General features: G+C 38.2%; 2 protein-coding genes and 1 gene segment (V, D, J or C); 1 reads left to right on the top strand and 2 right to left on the bottom strand.

Moving 5' to 3' along the window:
• Positions 1-1,487: 1,487 nt before the first annotated feature.
• On the bottom strand, positions 1,488-6,776 carry LOC147332375 (uncharacterized). Its single transcript, XM_086290795.1, has 5 exons — positions 6,550-6,776; positions 6,033-6,315; positions 5,562-5,851; positions 2,961-3,062; positions 1,488-1,614 (listed from the first exon to the last, which is right to left on the bottom strand). The coding sequence occupies exons 1-5, from the start codon at positions 6,774-6,776 to the stop codon at positions 1,488-1,490; spliced, it is 1,029 nt and encodes a 342-aa protein (XP_086146921.1).
• A 3,452-nt stretch (positions 6,777-10,228) lies between these two features.
• On the top strand, positions 10,229-22,332 carry cabp5b (calcium binding protein 5b). The gene is made up of 7 exons (XM_086288902.1): positions 10,229-10,338; positions 17,715-17,962; positions 18,871-18,901; positions 18,993-19,136; positions 19,644-19,753; positions 19,908-20,055; positions 20,510-22,332. The coding sequence occupies exons 2-7, from the start codon at positions 17,912-17,914 to the stop codon at positions 20,536-20,538; spliced, it is 513 nt and encodes a 170-aa protein (XP_086145028.1). The 5' UTR covers positions 10,229-10,338; positions 17,715-17,911; the 3' UTR covers positions 20,539-22,332.
• On the bottom strand, positions 11,764-12,222 carry LOC147332374 (immunoglobulin heavy variable 5-51-like). The segment is given in 2 exon segments: positions 11,764-12,092; positions 12,177-12,222. Coding segments are annotated over 2 exon segments (375 nt in total).
• Positions 22,333-22,370: the final 38 nt, after the last annotated feature.

Here is a 22,370-nt window from a genome sequence, read left to right as displayed (position 1 = left end):
GGCACTCGATGTTACTGCTGCACAGTAATACACAGCAGAGTTCTCTGGCTTTAGGCTGGACAGTCTCAGATACACCATGCTGTTGCTGTTGTTTCTGGTGATTTCTACACGTCCTTGCACACTGCTGGCATAAATGGTTTTACTTGCATCAAACCAAATGACCCCCATCCACTCTAGTGTTTTTCCTGCAGGGTGTCTGATACATTGCATTCCTGCTTGGCCGAAATTGAAACCGGTTCCTCTACAGGAAAGACTGAGGGCTTCTTGGGGCTTTTTTAACACTGGAGTGGAAGGAATGGACTCCAAAGCCTGACCATTCAAACCTGAACAACGAGAAGAAAAATCAGATTAGTGAAAATCAGGAAGAAAATAATGATTTAAACAAATGATCTTAATAAAAACAATATTTTATGTATCACAATATGAAGCATCATACAGGGCAGACAGACAACTGTCAGCAGACAGACAGACAGTCTAAACATCATCTTGAAAGTGAAGGTGTGAATGAAGTGCTTGAAATGAAGCTGACGGCTCCTAAGAGCACAGAAGTCTGCCACTGTGATTTTACTAGGGAGGGACTGACATATTTTGCTTAAATATTATTCAAATGCATCTAAAAAGAAAAGTTTGCAGTGAATAGATATATTTTTTCAGTATTACTTTTAGTTATAAATCTACTGTGTGTCTGCTTGCTGCAGCAAATTTGGTTTTGTACATTTAAACTTTCAAACATTTTAATATCCATTTTCAAATAATTGCATATAGATGTTAGAGGTACTATTCCCTTCATTAGATATGCTGGGGCAAAGTTTGATGAACATGGATGCAAAAACTGATACAGTGATCAGAGAAGCTGGCAGCAATGTGGATCAATCTGAGGGTCCAACCCAGCACACAGACAAACACACATTTAACAGTGAGTTCAGCCTCATATCATCTTCTGCTGACTTAGACAAAAGAATATCTGCAACACAGAAGTTAATTTTTATAATGTGATTAACGATACAAGGTTGAAAAACAGAAAAGAACAGTTTGTTTTGCTTCTTTGTTTAATGCTTTGTACTTGCATTCATTGTTTTAACTGCTTTTCTAACTTGGAGTTATTTTTTTCATTGTTACCATAACATGTTTTTAGATTCTGTGCGTTTTACTAATATTTATTCACAGATGGTAGAATCACAGGTGTTATTATGACAGTGAGTTGAACATCATATTTTTGATCATCTACTGCCCCCTGTAGGTTCCTGTGAAACTGTATGGTTGAAGGTTTTTGTAAAGCCTCTCTCATTATTTAAACCACTGTGTGTCTGGCACAGTAATACACAGCAGAGTCCTCGGGCTTCAGGTTGGAAAGTCTCAGATATGTCAGACTGTTGCTGTCATCTCTACTGACTTCTATGCGTCCTCTCAAACTGCTCGCATAACTGTTGCTGCTGGAATCAGACCAGCCTTCTCCGATCCATTCCAGTGCTTTTCCTGGTTGTTGTCTAACCCAGTTCATAGTACAGCAGGTAAATGTGAAACCAGATCCTCTGCAGGAAAGACTGAAAGTCTCCCCAGGCTTTTTCACTACAGGACTGGAAGGAATGGACTCCATACTCTGACCTGTAACACCTGATGAAATGAAAGGACAGAAGACCAACACATTAGTTATCACTGACTGACCATCAATCAGAGTGTCCTGGAAAATGATGAAACAGTAGGAAGCAAAAGAACTCACAAGGAAATAAAAATGCAACCAGCAGCAGAGTGAGTGTCTGTGTCATTGTGACTGTAGAGATTCTCCACTGCTGCTCTGATGATCAACAAAAAGTTTAAGACAAGTCAGCAGCACAGAAGTACACTGCACACAGTGAAGATTTGCATCAGGATATTATAGAGAGGGAGTGGCTCTTGTGCTGGCATCTCTTATGATTTAATCAAAAATTTTCATTCATTTTGTAATGTAGCAGATTTTCCTTGTTCCTAAGTAAGATGTCCAAAATTCCTAACATTGTGGAAAAGGATCTTGTGTCCTTTCTTGTATCTATTTGAACTTTTACATATTTTAAGCATACATGTGATATATATGTGTGCATTTATCCCTACTAGATGCAGATATGCCCTTTTTATTGCTTTGTCAGAAAACACATGATATGGCTTTCATGTGGACAATAGCAGATACACACACACACACACACACACACACACACACACAAATACCTGTTTTTTTCTCCTCTATGTATATTTGCCTAAGGATCTCCACTTTTACCTTCTTTCATTAGTCCCACTTCTCTCTCTCTAACTTTTAGTCTATTTTAATGTTTCCAGCCACACTATAGCAGGTATCTCTGGATCACAGGCACAGGGTTCATCAGGTTTTTCCTCTCATTGCTTTGGGAAACCTGGATTTTTCTCTTTTTTTTCCTTTTTGCCTTACAACATGATTCACACTGAGATGACTTTTGTTACATTAAAATTAATAGAAAATTTATAGAAATTAGATCATGATTTTGTTTTTGTAATGTAATGCTAACGACAGCTAAGTATGACTCATTTAACTATACTTTGCCCGTTATTCAAGTGCCATCCTGCTCTGATCTGTTATTATTTTGGTCTGACAGCTGCCCTGTTAACTTCATGCTATAACTGATCAGCCACTGAGGGGTTGTTGTTCAGGTTTCCTAATGGCTTGTGTGACTCTATCTGGCACAGTAATACACAGCAGAGTCCTCTGGCTTTAGGTTGGACAGTCTCAGATACACAATCCTATTGCTGTTATTTCTGGTGATTTCTGTCATGGCTACTGAACGGACCCACGCGCAGACAGTTCTTTCAAGGAAACAAAAGGGGATTTATTTACAATAGGGATCACCTTAGTGCAAAATATATGTACAGTGAGTTGGGAGGGGGTCCAGGGCTCCAGGGAGAGAAGGGGGGGGGGGGAATCCACACACACGCTTCCTCTTCCACTCAGTCACCGCCACCGCTCCTCCGCACACACGCACTCCTCTTCAGCCGCACTCGCTCCAACACTCCACACACTGCCCCACTTGGACAGGTCCGGTGATTCGGTCCAGAATCTACAGACAGAAGGTCAAAGGTTAGTTCCACAACATAAAACACGTGTAAGCGATTCTTCTTTGAATATGCCGCGAGCACGAACTCAGGTGGTTCGACGTTCCAGCGGTGAGCTGCTCTGTGCCATTGCCTTAAATAGCAGCTGGGGAAATCAGCCAGATCAGCCGCAGGTGGACACCATCCACAGGGGTGCGTGGGCCAAGAGTGAGAGCCCGTAATGAGCTCCACCCAGGCAGAGAGGAGGAGGAGAGACAAAAAACTAAAACTAACAACAACAAAACCTGTAGCCAGCGTGGGCCAACCAGAGAGACACGGGGACCGTGACAATTTCTATAGATCCTTACATGCTGCTGGCATAAGCAGTCCTACTTGCATCATACCAGATAGCTCCCATCCATTCTAGTGTTTTTCCTGCTGGTTGTCTGATCCAGTTTATTCCACACTGGCCAAAATCAAAACCAGATCCTCTGCAGAAATGCCTGAGGGCTTCCTGAGGGTTTTTCAATTCAATTCAATTCAATTCAATTTTATTTATATAGCACCAAATCACAACAAAAATTGCCTCGAGGCGCTTTATATTACAGTAGATACAGAGAAAAACCCAACAATCATATGACCCCCTATGAGAAAGCACTATGGCGACAGTGGGAAGGAAAAACTCCCTTTTAACAGGAAGAAACCTCCAGCAGAACCATGCTCAGGGAGGGGCGGCCATCTGTTGCGACCGGTTGGGGTGAGAGAAGGAAAACAGGATAAAGACATGCTGTGGAAGAGAGACAGAGGTTAATAACAGATATGATTCAATGCAGAGAGGTCTATTAACACATACTGAGTGAGAAAGGTGACTGGAAAGGAAAAACTCAATGCATCATGGGAATCCCCTACGTCTATTGCAGCATAACTAAGGGAGGATTCAGGGTCACCTGGTCCAGCCCTAACTATATGCTTTAGCAAAAAGGAAAGTTTTAAGCCTAATCTTGAAAGTAGAGATAGTGTCTGTCTCCTGAATCCAAACTGGAAGCTGGTTCCACAGAAGAGGGGCCTGAAAACTGAAGGCTCTGCCTCCCAGTCTACTTTTAAATACTCTAGGAACAACAAGTAGGCCTGCAGTGCGAGAGTGAAGTGCTCTAATAGGGTGATATGGTACTACAAGGTCATTAAGATAAGATGGGGCCTGATTATTTAAGACCTTGTATGTGAGGAGCAGGATTTTGAATTCAATTCTGGATTTAACAGGAAGCCAATGAAGGGAAGCCAAAACAGGAGAAATATGTTCTCTCTTTCTAGTCCCTGTCAGCACTCTTGCTGCAGCATTTTGGATTAGCTGAAGGCTTTTCAGTGAGTTTTTTGGACATCCTGATAATAATGAATTGCAGTAGTCCAGCCTGGAAGTAATAAATGCATGAACTAGTTTTTCAGCGTCACTCTGAGACAGGATATTTCTAACTTTAGAGATGTTGCGCAAATGGAAGAAAGCAGTCTTACATATTTGTTTAATATGTGCATTGAAGGACATGTCCTGATCAAAAATGACTCCAAGGTTCCTCACAGCGTTACTGGAGGCCAAGGTAATGCCATCCAGAGTAAGAATCTGGTTAGAGACCATATTTCTAAGATTTTCAGGGCCGAGTACAATAACCTCAGTTTGATCTGAATTACAGTTTTTGCCCGTTGCTTGAACACATTTGGCAAAACGTCGCTCATTGTGCCAAAACTCTAAACACAAGTAAACACGACACAACACTGGGAAATATACCATACACATCTGTGCCAAAATGAAACTCCACTCCCAAAACCTAAACTCTGCTGTCAAAACCTAACATTCCTCTGTCAAAATGTAACTCTGTTGACAAAATGACACATACTTGCATCATATGCAAACACTTACAGATCAGGGGGAACACACTAGTCTTCTTTACATAAAACACTGCAGTCCTTGATTTCCATTGTGTATTCAGAAGGCACATTTACAGGAGACACATTTCCAAACAACCAAAAACGCAAATAGACCTACTCAATAGTGTACATCGCAGTACCATGAATTCAGATGAAGCAAAAAAAAAAAAAACCACAACACAATAATACTGCAATAGAAAAAACACTATACTGTAAACACAAAAAACCATGACAATTGTGCATAAGTGGGCTCATGGATCCCGCCGTCTGTTGGGGTCTGGCCACAGGACCTCATCAACATCGCAAGCAGTGTCCTCTCCCGCTGGGCACCGGGGAAAATATCCTCTTGCATGTCGAAACCATCCATGGATTGCTGTCACCTGAATGTCGCCGCAGGCCTGTTCCATTGCCTGCAGAAGAGGCATGCAGGCATGTAGTTGGCGGTCATATACACGTCATCTCCAAGCCTAAAAAAATCCTCAATAGGGTTTAAAAATGGTGAGTAAGGGGGCAAGTATACCACTTCAAATTGATTGTGGTTGGAGAACCAGGCCTGGACCAGAGCAGCCCGATGGAAACTGACATGATCCCATATCACCACAAACCTGAGCTGATCTGCTCTGTTCTGTACAACTATATCATGGAGAGCATCTAGAAATGTGAGTATGTGTTGGCTATTGTATGGACCTAGTATTGCATGATGGTGCAGAAGCCCTCGAAGGCATATGGCGGCACATAATGTGATGTTTCCCCCGCGCTGCCCTGGGACGTGCACAATTGCCCTTTGGCCAATTACATTACGACCCCGTCGTCTTGTTTTGCTCAGGTCGAATCCAGCTTCATCAATGAAAATGTATTCATGAGGCTGTGCAGCTCCATCCATGGCCGAGATTCTCTGAAAAAAAGGGGAACATGTCACTGTACTACAGTGCTACACATACGGCACCCTCACCCCATCACACAGGTACCTGTGTAGCTCTCAGAATAGATCCATGTGGTACTGATATGGTACATATTCAGCTGCTACTGGACTTCACCAATACTCTATTGTAAATGTAAGGGACAGTTACACGTACCCGTACATATTCAGCTCGAAGTCCTTTGACCCTGTCACTGTTCCTCTCGAATGGGACTCTGTAGAGCTGCTTCATGGTGATGCTGAGTTTACCCAAGATGCGTCTGATGGTGGTGATGCTCACATGGTTTATGTTGTTGAACACTCGCCTGTCTGCAAGTATTTTCCGTCGTAGCTGGTGGAGACGGATGGCATTGTCTGCCCTCACTAGGTCCACAACGGCAAGTTCCTGCTGTTGTGTGAACAGGCGTTGCCGTCCTCCCCCAGAAGGTCTTCGGGTCATTCTGGAGGAATACAACCACATATTGTCATCGGTTTGCTTATTTTTCTTACAGTACTTTACTGTATGTACTGTGTCATCCACTGTACAACACTGTACTTCAATATAAGGAATCAGCCACTTTGGCTGCAAAAGGAGCATTAGCACCCCGTACACTTGATATGGTAATGTGATATACTGTAGAACAGTGCTATAAAACCATCTGAGTAGAGCAGAAGGTATGGAGGTGAAGACATACCTGTTTTCTAGTCGGAATGTTCGTATTACAGATGCCACTGTGAAGCGGCTTAGATGTGGGTGGACTCTCTGCCCAGCTTCCCTCATAGTCAGGCCATGGTTGATGACATGGTCCACCAAAGTTGCTCTTATTTCATCAGAAATATGGGTCCGTTCATGGCCTCTTCGGCCTTCTCCTCCTCTTCCTCCTCCTCCTCTACCTCTTCCTCTTCCTCTCCCTCCATCCATGCTTGCAAAGTTCTTGAAATGGCTACGCTGAGGGCTTTTTGTAGTTGGCTAATTGGTGTTCGGTTTTGCAAGTACGTGCCTTCAGGTGTGTATTTGAGTGGTTGCAATTATCCGATGTGTTTTGTATTTTGGATACATGTGTTTTCCGAATGGCACCCTGAGATTTCATTTTGTGAGCGAAGTGTCTTATGTATGAAATAGAGTGTAGCATGCAGGACCATGTGTGTTGCATAAAGGGGTAGGTGTGTTGCATAAAGGAGTAGGAGTGTTGCATAATTGGTACTGGGGTGCAAAGCAGCGCTTTTGTTTAAGGTATGGGTACATGTGTTTGAGGTATGGTAACAAAAGCTTCACGTTGTGTTACTTTAGTCTGAGCATGGGTTCATGGTGTTCAAGCAACGGGCAAAAACTGTAAGAAGCAGAAAGTTAGCGGCCATCCAGGTCTTTATGTCTTCCTGCAGTTGAACTAATTAGTGTGTGTTATCTGGCTTCATGGACAGATAGAGCTGGGTGTCATCTGCATAGCTGTATGAGCTAAGCTAGCAAAACAGTACAGACACAGTGAGTGAATACTTTGGTTATAAATTAGGTAGTGAGTACACAGAAAGTGTGCTTCGAATGAAGGACGTGAGGATTATACTATTAAAAAATAATGTATTTAAAAGTTTTTAATTAAATTGCTCAGCAGATAAGCTACTCAGAAACACCACTGTGTTTGAGCAGGAATAGGAAGTGATACTCTACCACAGAGCGAGCGAACACCAAGTGACAGCGCCACCAAGAGTCAGGAGGAGAACACTGTACTGTAGTGGAGGGAATGGACTCCAAAGCCTGACCATTCAAACCTGCTAAAGCTCAATGAAAATCAGAGTGAAATGTTTAGTAATTCAAACAATTTTTAAAATCTGATTATTATTTTTTTGTATCATTATCATGACATTAAGCAACTTTCAGGCCGGAGCACTGTCATCAGAAAAGTCTGAGCATGACTTTATAAGTGAAGGGATGAAGGAAGTGCTTTGAGGGGAGAGTCAATAAGTGGACAATATTTTGGCGTCTGGGTTTTACTAGGGAGAGGCTAAAATATCAATATCAAATAATCAAATGTGTCTCAAAAACTTTAATTTACAATATAAAAGACATTGAGATTACATTTACTGTAAAATAGTGATATATAATTTAAACAGAGTTATAACAATAGGATAACATTTTATTGTATTCTGATTATGATTTTTTTAAGGATACTTTGCTGTTATGATGGTGTAATTATTATTAAATTGCCCCTCTGGCAACCAGTTTTCTGGTATTTGGCTGAGGAAATGGGTGGTAAATAACCTTTATAGAAGTCAAAGACTGAGTTGTCCTGCTACAGCCACACACTCCAGGTAGCATCACAGGCCTTTATCTCCTCTGCCCATGTTTCAGCCATCAGATGGGACAGATTCAAATAAAGTCACATTAGACACTGAAGTCATCATATATTATACATAATTATTTTTGGCTTCTACGAATATCATGCTATTATCATTAGAATAAAGATTGTGTATTATATCTATATTATGTGCGTTACTGTGGGTGGTTCTCTGGCACCATTAGACTGATCATCAGAGTCAACTTCCTTCTGAAAGAGTCTGTGTTCATGCTAAACGTGTTCTTTACTGCTTGTACTGTGTGCTGTGTCTGACATGTACATTACCAGTGGACTTAGTTTCTTTTTCTGTATGCAGCTTGTCTTATCCAGAATATTCGAGCACTGACAATGTGAAAATTGACAAGTGATGGTCAGACGTCACCCTGGCTGCACAGTTGCAGAGGCTGACTGGGTAAGCTGCTCACACTTCACACCTGTGGAATATAACATGGTGAACACTGATGTATTGCAACAGTGTAACATTAGCAGTGCTTTGATTATACTGTCCATGTCTCTTTTTCAGTGAGGCTCACAGCAAAAGACCAACAGAGAACATGCAGGTAACATGCTGTATGAAATCAAACACCTGTTCATGCCATCTTTACAAACACTCATGAAAAAATGAGTCGTTCTATACAGTGCAATTAATGTGAACATGGTGATAAATTATGATGCGATCGCTGCAGTTTGCGAAATTTCTTCCCTCCTAGATATTCCACAATAGACTGTAACTGGTGTTGCATGGAAGTGGAAGCATTCAAGGACCACAGCAACTTAGCCATGAAGTCTCAGACCACATAAAGTTAGAGTTAGGTCAAATGCTGAGGTGCATTGTGCATAAAAGTACTGATGACTCAGTAACTCCAAAGCTCCAAACCTACCTGGTATAACATCAGCACAAAAACTGTATGCCAGGAGCTTTATCACATGACTTTCAATTGTCTACCAACTCCCATAGGTGTACTGAGTAGGTGGTCTAGTAGTTCTATCAATGTACTGTAGTATAAGTGCAGTCAGATTATCTAAGCAACACATTTGTTGTTTCTACATCAGATTTTTACTTGAACTCATGGCATTTTCAAGAAAAAATGTTTAGGAAAAGTCTAAATGTTTTGTTTTTTTTTACTATTCAATCTCCACTCTGCTGTTGTCTCTGGAGCAGGTAATCCCGTCTTTGGATGACAGACCAAAACACATTGTGAATACTTCATCTGATACCGTAATGTCTTTGCTGTTGTTGTGTTTGCCAGACAATACTTTAAAAAAGAACAAGAAAAAAGAAAGAAAGAAAGAAAAGTTGCTCTAATTAAAAAAAACAAAAAAAAAAACATAGAGGCAATAAATCCCATAGTTTAAATTTTAAAACATTTTAAAATTAAAAATGAAATATGACTATATTAAATGTTTAAATGCTTAAATTAAACATTTGTATCAATATTTATCACGTTCATTTACATAGAAATACTCTAGCTTCTAAAAATATGTATTTACTAGGGGTGCAACGATATTCGTATCGATATTGAACCGTTCAATACAGTGCTTTCGGTTCGGTACGCATATGTATCGAACAATACAATTTTTTTCAAATTTTTTTTTTTTTCAATTTTTTTTTTTTTTTTTTTTTTTTTTTTGTGTCCCGTTTGGATCTATAGCCATCAGAATTGTTGTCTTGAGGCCAAGAAAGATGCCAAGAGGATTTATTTTAAGTGGATCATCATATTGGTCCATTTGATTGACCTTTATTATAATTATGAATTTATTTTATTTTCAGTTGCAAACGGGACAGACATGACTGTGGGATAGGACAGGGGGAAAGAATGAAAGAAAGAGGGGGAGAGAAAGAAAGAAAACCAAAGGGGAGAAAAAAAAAAGAACAATACAAAATTTGTAATTTATTTTATCAACTTTCCTTCTGACGATGCTGTCTGTGTTGAGCGCTCAGTGAATCTGCATTTGACTACTCCGCCTAGGCTCGAGAGTGCAGCCTAGGCGGAGTAGTCGAACGCAGATTCACTGAGCACTCAACACAGACAGCATCGTCAGAAGGAAGCGCGCAGGGCAAGCTAGCGAGACAGAAGTGGACCTCCCCACCCTCATTCAGATCTGGCGTTTGGAATTATTTTGGTTTTCATGTGACGTATGACCCTGAAGGTAAGCGAGTCATGGACTAAAGTAAAACAGTATGTTGGATGTGCCATGCAATGCTCAATTACATGGGTGGGAGCTAGTGTGTTAGCGCAGTTAGCTCGTTAACGTGTTGGCCGTCTAGCCCCTCTGTATAGGGTAGCTCGTTAACGGAGATTTGCCGTGTTGTGGCGTTAAGGTTATTTCAACGAGATTAACCTGAAAGCACTAGTGGGAACACAACGAATATGACTGCACATTTACACCGACATCATCCTAGTGCAAAGACAAAAACAACAAGCATGCATGCTACAAACTTTAGCCGAGTCATTTAGACAGCTGTTAGCACAGGATTCTCCTTATGGAGACCTGATATGTTTAATATGCTGCTGAGAATATAGCCCAGAAGAAGCGGATAGTATAGCTTTTATTTTGGAAAGAGACATTTCTCTGTAATAAACTCTCTTTTCCAAAGATGAGTGATTCCTCAATCAGATACAGGGCTCGCAATATCGCTAGCCCGACGTCCCGGGGCTATCTCTCCCCTGCCTGTCGGGCTATTGTAGGAAGGAAAAATATATGTCAATGCTTTTGCATTCTTTCAGAAATGTAGCTGGGTAATTATGTCATTGGGTGAGCCACTGTCAATATGTGACATATTGAAATCGTGTTTGAATTTGCGCTTGTTTTTTTGCTTTCACTTTGCAATCGCGCGAACTGTGTATAGAGAGCGACAGCACTGATCTGTGAGTGATGATAATTTGTGCACCAATTCCTCTGACATCGTCTTATTAATTGTTAGCTTACTATGCAAACATGACAAGTGAAATCTCCCGCAGCTTAAACATGTGAGAGGTTGATCGCGCAGAGAATCGCTGAGCTTATGTGAGTGCGGCAGGATATATATTTCACTACGATGACCTGGATGATTGAGAACCTTCACAGACAGATATATATTTTAGTTCTGCTGAGCCAAATAAGACAGGTCAGGGTGAAGAAGTGACAGCCAAAGAAAAGCTTACCACAAAACGGAGAAGTTATGACAAATCAGACTATAAGGCAAAAAGAAAGTGCAGCTTTATGGTTTCATGGACAAAAGAATTTCTGTGGCTGCAATATGACGAGCTAAAAAACAACACGCACAAGGGTTAGGGTTAAATTTAAAAACTGTACTTTTGTGTTAAAATATATATTTATAATTTTAATAAATGACAAATTAAAAAGGCATGAACATTTTTTTTTGTATCGAAAAAATATCGAACCGTGACACCAAAGTATCGAACCGAACCGAACCGTGAATTTTGTGTATCGTTGCACCCCTAGTATTTACAGATGGTAGAATCACAGGTGTTATTGTGACAATGAGTTGAACATCAGATTTTTGGTCATATACTGCCCCCTGTAGATCCCTGTGAAACTGTATGTCTGAAGGTTTTTGTAAAGCCTCTCTCATTACTTAAACCACTGTGGGTCTCTGGCACAGTAATACACAGCAGAGTCCTCTGGCTTTAGGTTGGAAAGGCTCAGATACACTATGTAGTTGCTGTCATCTCTACTGACTTCTATACGTCCAATCAAACTATTCGCATATCTGTTGTTGCTGGAAGGGCTGTGGCCAACCCCGATCCATTCCAGTCCTTTTCCTGGTTGTTGTCTTATCCAGCTCATACCACAGCAGGTAAAGTCAGAACCAGATCCCTTGCAGGAGAGACTGAGAGTCTCCCCAGGCCTTTTCATTACAGGACTGGAAGGAACAGACTCCAAACTCTGACCTGTAACACCTGGGGAGATGAAAACAGAAATGATGTTCTTCAATGACTGGCTGACATAGTGTTTCTTCATAGTGAAGAAGCAGAAGCACTTACATGGCAGAAAGAAAGCAACCAGCAGCACAGTGAGTGTGTTTGTCATCTTGAGCCTGAAGATTCTCCACTGCTGCTCTGATGATCAACACAAAGTACAAGATGGGTCAGCAGGAAAGAAGTACACTGCACACATTTGCATTTGCATCAGGATTTAATGAAGAAGGTGTGGCTCTGGTGCTGTTATTCCTTATCACTGAATCTAATGTTGCCTTCATTTAGGACATTTTAAACACAGATATCCAGTTTTCTTTTTTAATTATTATATTTTTCTAACTATAATATATATCAGAAGAAATAATACGACTCCCTCACAGTCAGTAGTTATATTTTATAAGATTTACTCGACCATAAAAAGATAAACACATAGTAATTATCACACTCTCTTTCACGTTCTACTTGTAAAAGAAAAGTATAAGTAAACATCCATTCAGACAGGCAGCACTGAATTAGGACATGATACAGTACTGGCCAAGTGTTTGAATTGAATTGAATTGAATTGAATTAAAGAAAATAAGAACATAGTATCGAGGAGAGCCGCAGGTATCTCTCAGCACAAGCTTTTATGTAGCAACATTTGTCTCCATGTAATATAGCAACATTCTCCCTTTGTGATAGAGTCAGTTTAATTGCCTGACTCTTAAATTTTATAAAAGTTATAGAGTAGTAATGATGTTTTTACTTAAAAAAAAAAAAGGAGTTTAAATGATTTGAAAAAACAATGTTGTTCTATTTATAAAGTGTTTCAATTCTTTTGAAACAAAGGTCTATTTGTGATTCTAATCCTGACAGAACACTGCATTTGTTCTGCTTCTTATTGTTTCATCTTTTACCAGGACACGTTTACTGTTGGTCAGTCACTGATGCCAGAACATTTTGATTTTGATCTCTCTTTCTGGTGGCTCATCTGTTTTCATGTTACATGTCAGACTATGGCCTCTATTCCTTCTAGTCCTGTAGTGAAAAGGCCTGGGCAGACTGCACTCTTTCCTCATTGTTCCTCATCTACCTGCTGTACAATGCACTGTGTTTTTAAAGTGCTATATAAATAAATAAATGATGATGATGATGATGATGATGATGATGATGATGAGTGTTCTGAGGGTTCCTCTTCTGGTGGTTTCATATTAAGAGTGTTCAGGTTCATGTTTATATCTCCTGATGATTTGTGTTACTGTGGTTGGTTTTGCTTTACACTGGATAATCTCAGATACACCATGCTGCTTCTGTTGTGTCTGGTGATTTTGCTTTTTAGTCACACCACTCAGTCAGAACAGAGAGCTGCCGTCTCTGACTTTGGTTCTGCTGAAGGTTTCATCTTTAAGTTGTTGATCCAGGTATGCTTTGCCCCAGTTCTTTAAAAATTATACTACAAACATCATCTTTGCTGTTTCAGTAGAGTTCAGTTTGGGTTTCTTCTGGTGCCGTGTTCTCTTATACTGAATCTGATGAAGAAATCTATATGAAACACCGTTGTTGTATGCTACATTTCAAAACTTGTATATTCACCACAGCAGATCCACATCAACACTGTTCATTAATACGAAAGTAAAGTAGCCTAGTGTATGTGGATTGTATGTCAATGTTTTTCCTCTTTCTCATCGTTGGTCCTCCTCATGAAAGCTTCAAGGAAAATGTTTAGGAAAAAGGGAAATGACTGTTTGACCCTGCTGTTGTCTCTTGCACTGATAAACTCTCTGACTAAAGCATGTTTTAAATACTTCCAGATGTGTTTGCTTTTATTCACTGTTTGAGGATCAACATCCTTTTCTCTGGAACACCTAGGAAAGAGACAAGTAAAATACTTGAACTAAGTTCTCTATCTCAAAATAAAAAACAAACACATGTTTTTTAAAGCTATGTTCTTGAAACATACAGACTCAAGGTAGACTCAAAATATTGATGGTTGATTGCTAGTGTTTAAATGTATTTATACATTTATTCTCTGATATGTTTGTTAGAGGTTATTGCATTTTTTAAATTTGTATTCACACGTGGAAGAATCACAAGCATTATCATGTCAGTGAGATGAACATTATATTCTTGATCATCTACTGCCCACTGTAGATTCCTGTAAAACTGTATGGCTGAAGGTTTTATATAGCCTCTCATTACTTAAACCACTGTGTGTCTGGCACAGTAATACACAGCAGAGTCCTCTGGCTTTAAGTTGGAAAGCCTCAGATACACTATGTAGTTGCTGTCATCTCTACTGACTTCTATACGTCCACTCAAACTACTCGCATATTTGTTGTTGCTGGAAGGTTTCCTATCCATTCCAGTCCTTTTCCTGGTTGTTGTCTTATCCAGCTCATAGCACAGCAGGTAAATTCAGAACCAGATCCCCTGCAGGAGAGACTGAGAGTCTCCCCGGGCCTTTTCATTACAGGACTGGAAGGAATGGACTCCAAATTCTGACCTGTAACACCTGACTGACACAGTTTTCCTGGTTAATGATGGAACAGTAAGAAGCAGAAGCACTCACATGGCGGAAAGAAAGCAAACAGCAGCAGAATGAGTGTGTTTGTCATCCTGAGCCTGAAGATTCTCCACTGCTGCTCTGATGAGCAACACAAAGTATAAGATGGGTCAGCAGGACAGAAGTACACTTCACACATTTGCATTTGCATCAGGATTTGATTAATTTAATGTGTCTCTGGAACAGTAATACACAGCAGAGACAGTGTTTCTTCATAGTGAAGAAGCAGAAGCACTCACATGGCAGAAAGAAGTCAGTGTGTTTGTCATCCTGAGGATTTAGAATAATCAGTTTACATGAAAAGCATCTCTTTGGACTGTGAGGGGAAGTAGAAGTCCAGGGTGAGAACCCACAGGCACAGGGAGAACATGCAAGTTTCACATAGAAAAGGCCCAACATGGATACAAACCCAGGACCTTCTTGCAGTAAGGTGACAGTACAAACCACCTTCTTATGCACCTTATTTGACTTTTTTTTTTAAAGATAAGAGGCCATTGCTGGATCATTCATGTAGTCATGGTCAAAGATCATTTAATTTTTAAAAAGTTGAGACAGGGGCAACTAATCAATTGAGAAGGTGTGTAATGCTAATAAAAAAATCATCTAGTGGAACATTTAACTAATGACGTTCATCAGTAACAATAGCTTAGTATAAAAAGAACATCCTTGAGAGGCTAAGACAGAAGTAAAGATGTGGAGGGTCTCACTAATGTGTGAATTTGGCAAATTCAATTCACATTAAGCATTTTCCTTTATCTGTAATATACAATCAATAAACACTTCAGAGAAATTGAAGACATTTTTGTACAAAAGGGACAAAAACAGTTAGCAGGTGGCACTGAATGAGGACATGATTCTGTACTGAAAAGCACAGAAATTCATGGACATCACATGTACCAGCATTGTCTCCACGTAATAGAGCAGCATTGTTTCTTTGTAATTAGTTCTGCGTTATTGTCTGTTTGTTATATTCTGAGAAATTTGAAGCATACACTCAAAGGAGGGTTTAAATTATTTGAAAATTGGTATATTATTTATAGCACCCCAATGCAGGCTTTCTTTATGAACAACTGAGAATGATTTACATCTTCTACAGTGACTCAGCTTCTTTGGAAACACAGTCATATTATTTGTGATTCAAATCCTGACAGACGACTGCGGGTGTTTAATTCTGTTTCAGTTCTGACCTCTGTGAACCAGATTTAAACTGCTTCTTATTACTCCTTCCTAATCTGCACAGGAAGATGTGAGTTTGCATAGTGGGGGAAAAAAAAGTTTCAAACTAAAAAAAAAATCACATTTGCACATGTTTTTGGTTGTGCTTGTTAAATTTCAGTTTCATGCCTTGCTGATATTTTAACTATGATATGCAAAACATTTCTGTCTTTCATCATTAGTCAAGCATCTTTAATCATCAAAATGAGCCATAAGATTAAAAAATAAAAGAAAAAATACATTTAAACACCACATTTCTAGAAATTGTCTCCTACAGAAAGAAAAAAGCATTAAAACTTTAGATTTGTCAGTGTTTGTTTGTTCTTATGATTATGTTTGCATACAGTGTATTCACCATTTCAGGCCTGGACACCTGCTGACATTCAAATGTGTGCAGTGAAATGTGTGCCTTCTGTTTTAAGAACTTGTATTTGTAGTGCTGATCGTTTTTTAAAGCAGTTTCACATCTACAGCTGTGGTCCCAGAGGTATGTAGAGACGGGGCAGTAAGTCTCTAAAGATGATACTGCATGTTTCAAAAAACAAGAAAACAGGAAACCTTCAAGACTCACTGGCCATTGTGACAATACTACAGTCACATTTATCTCAAAGTGCTTTACAGTACAAGCCATATTCACTCATTTCCACACACACACATATACGCAGGCTTTTGATCGAGACATTTGCTCTGTCACACATACACTCTTCCAGAGAGCGCAGTTGCTTTAATGAAGGAAAACATCCAGTCAACAGCAGGGCAGAAATATCCAGTTTACCATCTGGATATCTGCTCTCAGATCTTAAGTGGGAGGGGCAGATTTGTCTGGGTCATATAAATAAAAATGCAGCTAAATGTTGCATGGAATTTATTCCTGTCTTTCTGCTTTCACTAACAAACATGTTCAGTTTGCTACCTCACTTCCCACAAGCCTAATATTTATTTTTGTTCCATTAAAAATAAATGATTTAATGAACAGCTGAATTTTGACCAGTTTCTCCTAATCCCCAGCCTGTACTTATGATGAATAAGAAGAAAAGGACAAATCCAATGACACAAACTACCACTTAAGGTACTTTGATTACATCAGGAGAAACTCAAGAAAAAAGTCTTTATTAACAAAGTGATGGCTATTAGGTACCCAACTTACTGGCAGTCCTTCTTGTCTGGCGTCATTATGGGCAAAACCTATTTACTGCTTAACAATTTGGAAAATGTTACAAGCATGAAAATGATGTAACTCTGATTAATATTCATTTCATTAATAGTTTTTACAAAAGACATCAGGACATGACATAACTACACAAAGACAATTTTATGTGGTGAATACAGTTAATCTGTTATATAAACAAGTATAATTTTAAATACATATCTGATGCCTGAGCTAGCTGCCACAATCTCATTTTCCTGTATTTATTTTGAGGCGTCACATTGGTCACGTGCTTATTTATTTAAAATTATGTGATGCAGTAAATAATGTGTATTTATGAGTTAAGACTTAAGAATATGATGCAGATTGACGACGTTACACACATCATAAAATTTTGACAAAGCATTGGCTTATATGGTCATATAACAGGACACTGCTGTATTCTCATATAAAGCATGTAAGAGTCACAGCGATTCTTTGTTTTCGCTGATTGTTTGCATGTAGAGACTATGACTAATCCTAAGCGTTAACTGCGGGGTCATATAAGAAACTTTTTTTTTCTATTTTTAAATATGTAATGGAAGCAGATTGTAGATAGTAAAACTGATGTAACAAATTAAAAAGCTTATTAGGGTAACATTTGAACACATATGTGAAATTGTCTATATGCACAGCATTTAAGCCTATCTTTCTTTTCCAGACCAAAGCGGCAGAGATAATCCATATGAGACATCCCTTGCCTCATCTGGCGTATGTGGACCGCAGCTGATCTCAGTTCATACACACACACACACATACTCTCACTCGCTCACACTAAAAACAGAAGGAATTTATAGTTTTATAAGAAAGAAATTCACAAATACACATAGCTTGGGGATCTTGACTGAATCTGGCATCATGAGTCTTAAACAGCCCTGCATCTTTCTCAAAGGAGGCAAAAGGAGACATGTAAGTAAACATATGATTTCAGTCTATTTAAATTTCTCTTCTTTTTCTCTGTCAACAGAAATTCATTATTTTTTTGGAATAGTTGTTTTGGTTCCTATGGTAATTCTTATATCGTAGAATTTTCAGCTAATGAGGAAACAGGCTTAAAGAACTAATTGTAAGGCCGATTTTTGCTTGGTTCCTCACCAGGATGCTTTTCTCTCATTTTCTTTGAATACATTTTCTAATTTCATAGTAATAAGACACTTTATACATAATTCTAACAAGCATAGCTTTACCAAATGAAGGCTATGATCTACACAGGACATTCTACACAGGAAATTTGATCAGATAGATGCTGTAGCTAAAGAACATGCCATGCAAGGGTGTATATGAACATAATAATACATGCTAAAAATGTACCATTCAGGAATAAAGATAGCAACTGTTAGAAGAATATCCCAGACAAAAGTATAATTACATAAACAACTATGAATGTATTTCACTCACACAATTGTATTAAAGATTTTCATTTATCATGTCTGAGTGACAATGACTCCCTCTCACTTCTTAGCTTACAATATTTTATTGCAGTAATGTTTAAATAAGTTATACACACTTACAGATCTTAAAGTCATTGAACAAAAGCAGTTTCAGCTAATGTGTTATGGGTGTTCTTATTATACAGGGAACATGATTATATATGCAGAGCTTAAGGAGCCTTGCAGAAATGCACAGCATGCATGACTGTTACTTTTAGAAAGAGTCGTTTGTCCCCAGGGATGAGAATGTGTTGCGTGATTTGGTAACATCTGTCCAAGAACAACAGATGAAGAGTGCTTCATTGAGGCTAATGTTTACCAAATAGGTCAAATTTGTGGCACTACTGAAGCATTACTAATATCATTTTCATTTAAACTGTTTTGCAGTCAAGAGCACTTACACATGATGAGATAGAAGGTAATTATATGTTAAGCTTTCATATTTACTTTATAAAGGGTTGTATAATTCTTTACATTTCTCACTTTTCCTCAAATTGTATGCTCCACAGAGTTACGTGAAGCTTTTGTAGAGTTTGATAAGGACAAGGATGGTTTAATAAGCTGTAAAGACTTGGGGAACTTGATGAGGACCATGGGTTATATGCCAACTGAAATGGAGCTGATAGAACTGAGCCAAAACATCAACATGAACCGTGAGTAATGTGACAACAAAGTAAAACTAAAACCTACAGTTTATTAACTGAAGAAAACGAAGTCTAACTATCACATTTTATGAAGAATAATACAGACAAATATAACAGTGACATTAAAAAACACCTTTTTTTCTGTGACACACATTTGACTTTTTTAAATATGTAATAAAGTCCCATATTTGTTGATTATGTTTTTGTTTTTCGCTTTTTCTTTTATTATTTTTCTACAAACACAAATAGAAACATGGCATCATTTCTTCTTAAAGTTTCTGGAAACTTGACTTGAAAATGGTTCATTAAAGCTGACATTTCCTGTTTCATATGGGTATAATAACATTAGTCATCATAATGCATTTTATGATCATTTGGCTCATTCTATGTCAGTGTGTGTACATATGGACATTTATGAAACCCATAGAAACACTATTGTAAAGTATTTCATTCTAGTCCATCATCACAGGAAGACAAATGCCCTGCTTAAACTATGTTATTGAAATCTTATTGCAGTTGGGGGGCGGGTGGACTTTGAGGATTTTGTCGACCTAATGACCCCCAAGCTTCTGGATGAAACTGCAGGGATGATTGGTTTGAAGGAACTCAAAGATGCTTTCAAAGAGGTAAGCACACCTTTGACTCACTTTGTGGTCTTTGGCACCCCATGGTGGGCAGTGCATGAACTTACTTTAAAAAACTTTGTTAGAGCATGAAACTCATGCAGCAGAACTCTAAAAGGTTTGCAATATTTGGATGGCTTCTTCCTCTTTTCTGCAGTTTGATTTAGATGGCGATGGTGCTATCACTTCTGATGAGATGAAACATGCTATGTTGAAGTTGTTGGGCAAACAAACCAGCAAAAATGAAATCGATGCAGTGGTCAAGGAGGCTGACAACAATGGTGATGGAACAGTTGACTTTGAGGGTAAGTTAAACAAACAGACCACAAAAAAATAATTTCATTTTACAGCAACTTTTTATATTATTTTGTGTTGCCTCACATAATAATATTACTATTACTATAACTGTGAAACAGGAAACTTAAAGAAAGAAGAAGTTGTGCATTCAGCTTAGTTTTAACTGATATAGTGCCAATTTATAACAACACTCACCTCAAGGAAAAGGAAATTAGTTTAACTTAAGCTTTTGTTGTTGTGACAAAAACATATTCAAAATTTGTCTTCCTAATACTGTGACAGTCCTCGGTAGAAAAACTTATTACACACGTATTTACCGATATTTCAATCTTGCTGGCAAATCTATGTCATCAATAATGCTGCTGCAAGGCTGCAACATTTACATAAGAATGAATAAATATTTGTAGCTTTATGGAGCAAGAAGAACATAGCTTATAGAAACTATGTTTATTTTCTTTACAGAGTTTGTGAAAATGATGTCACAGAAATGAGAACAAAGGAATGAAGAAAGGAGCGGATGTATTTTTATTACATTTTCTGTTATTGTTATTTTGTAATTTCTGGTAATGGGCTCCTGCATCACTGCTAGAATATGTGGCACTCATTATTTTTTTAAATCTTACTTATTAATTTATGGATTTGCTATTGTCAAAATTTGTTAGCTCTAGAAAGCCAGACCTGATTTTGTGTATTTGTCACTTGTCCCCTTCTTTCTTAATGCCCTGAACGTGTCCAAGTTAAAAAATGACAGGTTGTACCTGTGTCATTGTTTGATTTTTAAAATTTATAAATAAATATAAAATATTAAAAATAGCAACTCTACAGTATATTAAGTTAATTTATGATCTGGACAGACTTGGTGGGCTGCGGTGCATACCGATATTTCATGCTGGAAGTGATTTACATTGCATGAATTCCTTCCTGGACATTTTCACCTATATTAGTTCTGCATGTTTAGCTGAAATTCTTGTTTTTGGCTCAGAAAAAGGATTGCAATTCATGTCAAACTACAAAAGGTCATTGATTTGCAGTTTAACTTAGCAGTGGAGTTTACTGACATGCTAATTATTGTATTCCCTGAACAGATACATGCATTTCCCCAGTTTTACTGCTAATCACCAGACAGGAGGTGTAGTCTAAGTGGTGCTGTGTTCTTGCCTTATTTGGATAAAACATCAGAGATTAGGTTTCTTTATTGCTCTGTGACATGTGAGATAATTAAAACATATGTGATGATTGTGGTAGAGATGCACCATTGTAAAAAATATATATATATATATATTTTGTTGTTTTTGTTTTTTGTTGTTTGTTTGGTTTTTTTGCTTTGGCACCTTTAAATTAATATCTGAAACAAAATAGTTACAAAAATTAATAATCATCATTTTCCATGACCAAATTAACATAATTAATACAATGTTTTGTATATGTGTAAAAAAAAATGTGATATTTATTGAATGATGAGTATTATTTATACATGTTGTTGTAATGTTTTGCTCTTTGGTTGTGTCTCCACTGTCTGCTGTCTGCTCTCATGAGCTCAGTCAGGCTCAGCTGTATTGGGAAAAAGAAGAACAGGGCACAGATGTTACTCTGGGATGGGTGATATGTTCTTTACTGACAGTCACAGCTTGAAGTTATTTCCTCTATGATCAGGACTATGATCAGCCTGTTATGGCAAATAGACAGTATTCTCAAAAATATTTTATTCCAGACTGCAGGTTGTGTAAAGGTTGAAGTTGTTGTATCCCATTTTTCTCTCTGCAGCGATGACTTGGGTAAAAATCATTCAGCATCTTTTCTCTTCAAAGTCAAGATTGCAAAATCTGTAATAAACCTCTGAAGGATGGCTGTTTCCATGGAATTTTATTTATTACTGGAAATTTTTCTCAACAATTGAACAGTTGAATACCAATGACTGATGTAATTTCCAAACAGCAGACTCCCAGTGATAGTAAGCAGAGATTTATTTTTCAACCACTTTCCATATTAGACATCTTTCACTTTTGAAAATCCCTCTAGTTGCTAATTCTGTTGCATAACAAAAGAACAGCATGTGAGTTCTTGCATGTGACAAAGGCTATTTTCATCTTTCAGACTTACATGTAATGGTTGAGTTTCTAAAGACTAATATCAAGGCTGGTAATGACAAATAATGTGTGTTATAGAACTTTGTTACATTTTCAGAAAAAAAACTACTTAATTATTCTTTCTGACTGGATGACTAATAATATTGCAATATGCCATTAGTGGCATACAAATATCTCTACAATATAGGTTTAACTTTATTTTTAAATATTTACTAATAAAGTTTAATTAATTTTTT

The sequence above is a fragment of the Aulonocara sp. 'chitande type north' Nkhata Bay genome, linkage group LG4 (genome assembly GCF_057382095.1).
Source record: "Aulonocara sp. 'chitande type north' Nkhata Bay isolate Kocher_YH1m ecotype deep benthic linkage group LG4, A_spYH_male_GT1.1, whole genome shotgun sequence".
Classification (NCBI taxonomy): Eukaryota; Metazoa; Chordata; class Actinopteri; order Cichliformes; family Cichlidae; genus Aulonocara; species Aulonocara sp. 'chitande type north' Nkhata Bay.
The sequence above is the reverse complement of the archived record's forward strand: the minus strand, read 5'-3'. Positions and strand labels throughout refer to the sequence as shown.

Excerpts from the sequence above, each read along its gene's own strand:
- cabp5b (XM_086288902.1), top strand. The coding sequence starts at position 17,912 with ATGAGTCTTAAACAGCCCTGCATCTTTCTCAAAGGAGGCAAAAGGAGA. Across the intron at positions 17,963-18,870 it reads AAGGAGGCAAAAGGAGACAT|TCAAGAGCACTTACACATGA; the intron begins GTAAGTAAACAT and ends ACTGTTTTGCAG. Across the intron at positions 20,056-20,509 it reads TGGAACAGTTGACTTTGAGG|AGTTTGTGAAAATGATGTCA; the intron begins GTAAGTTAAACA and ends TTTTCTTTACAG.
- LOC147332375 (XM_086290795.1), bottom strand. The coding sequence starts at position 6,776 with ATGGATGGAGGGAGAGGAAGAGGAAGAGGTAGAGGAGGAGGAGGAAGA. Across the intron at positions 6,316-6,549 it reads ACATTCCGACTAGAAAACAG|AATGACCCGAAGACCTTCTG; the intron begins GTATGTCTTCAC and ends GTATTCCTCCAG. Across the intron at positions 5,852-6,032 it reads TTCGAGCTGAATATGTACGG|AGAATCTCGGCCATGGATGG; the intron begins GTACGTGTAACT and ends CCTTTTTTTCAG.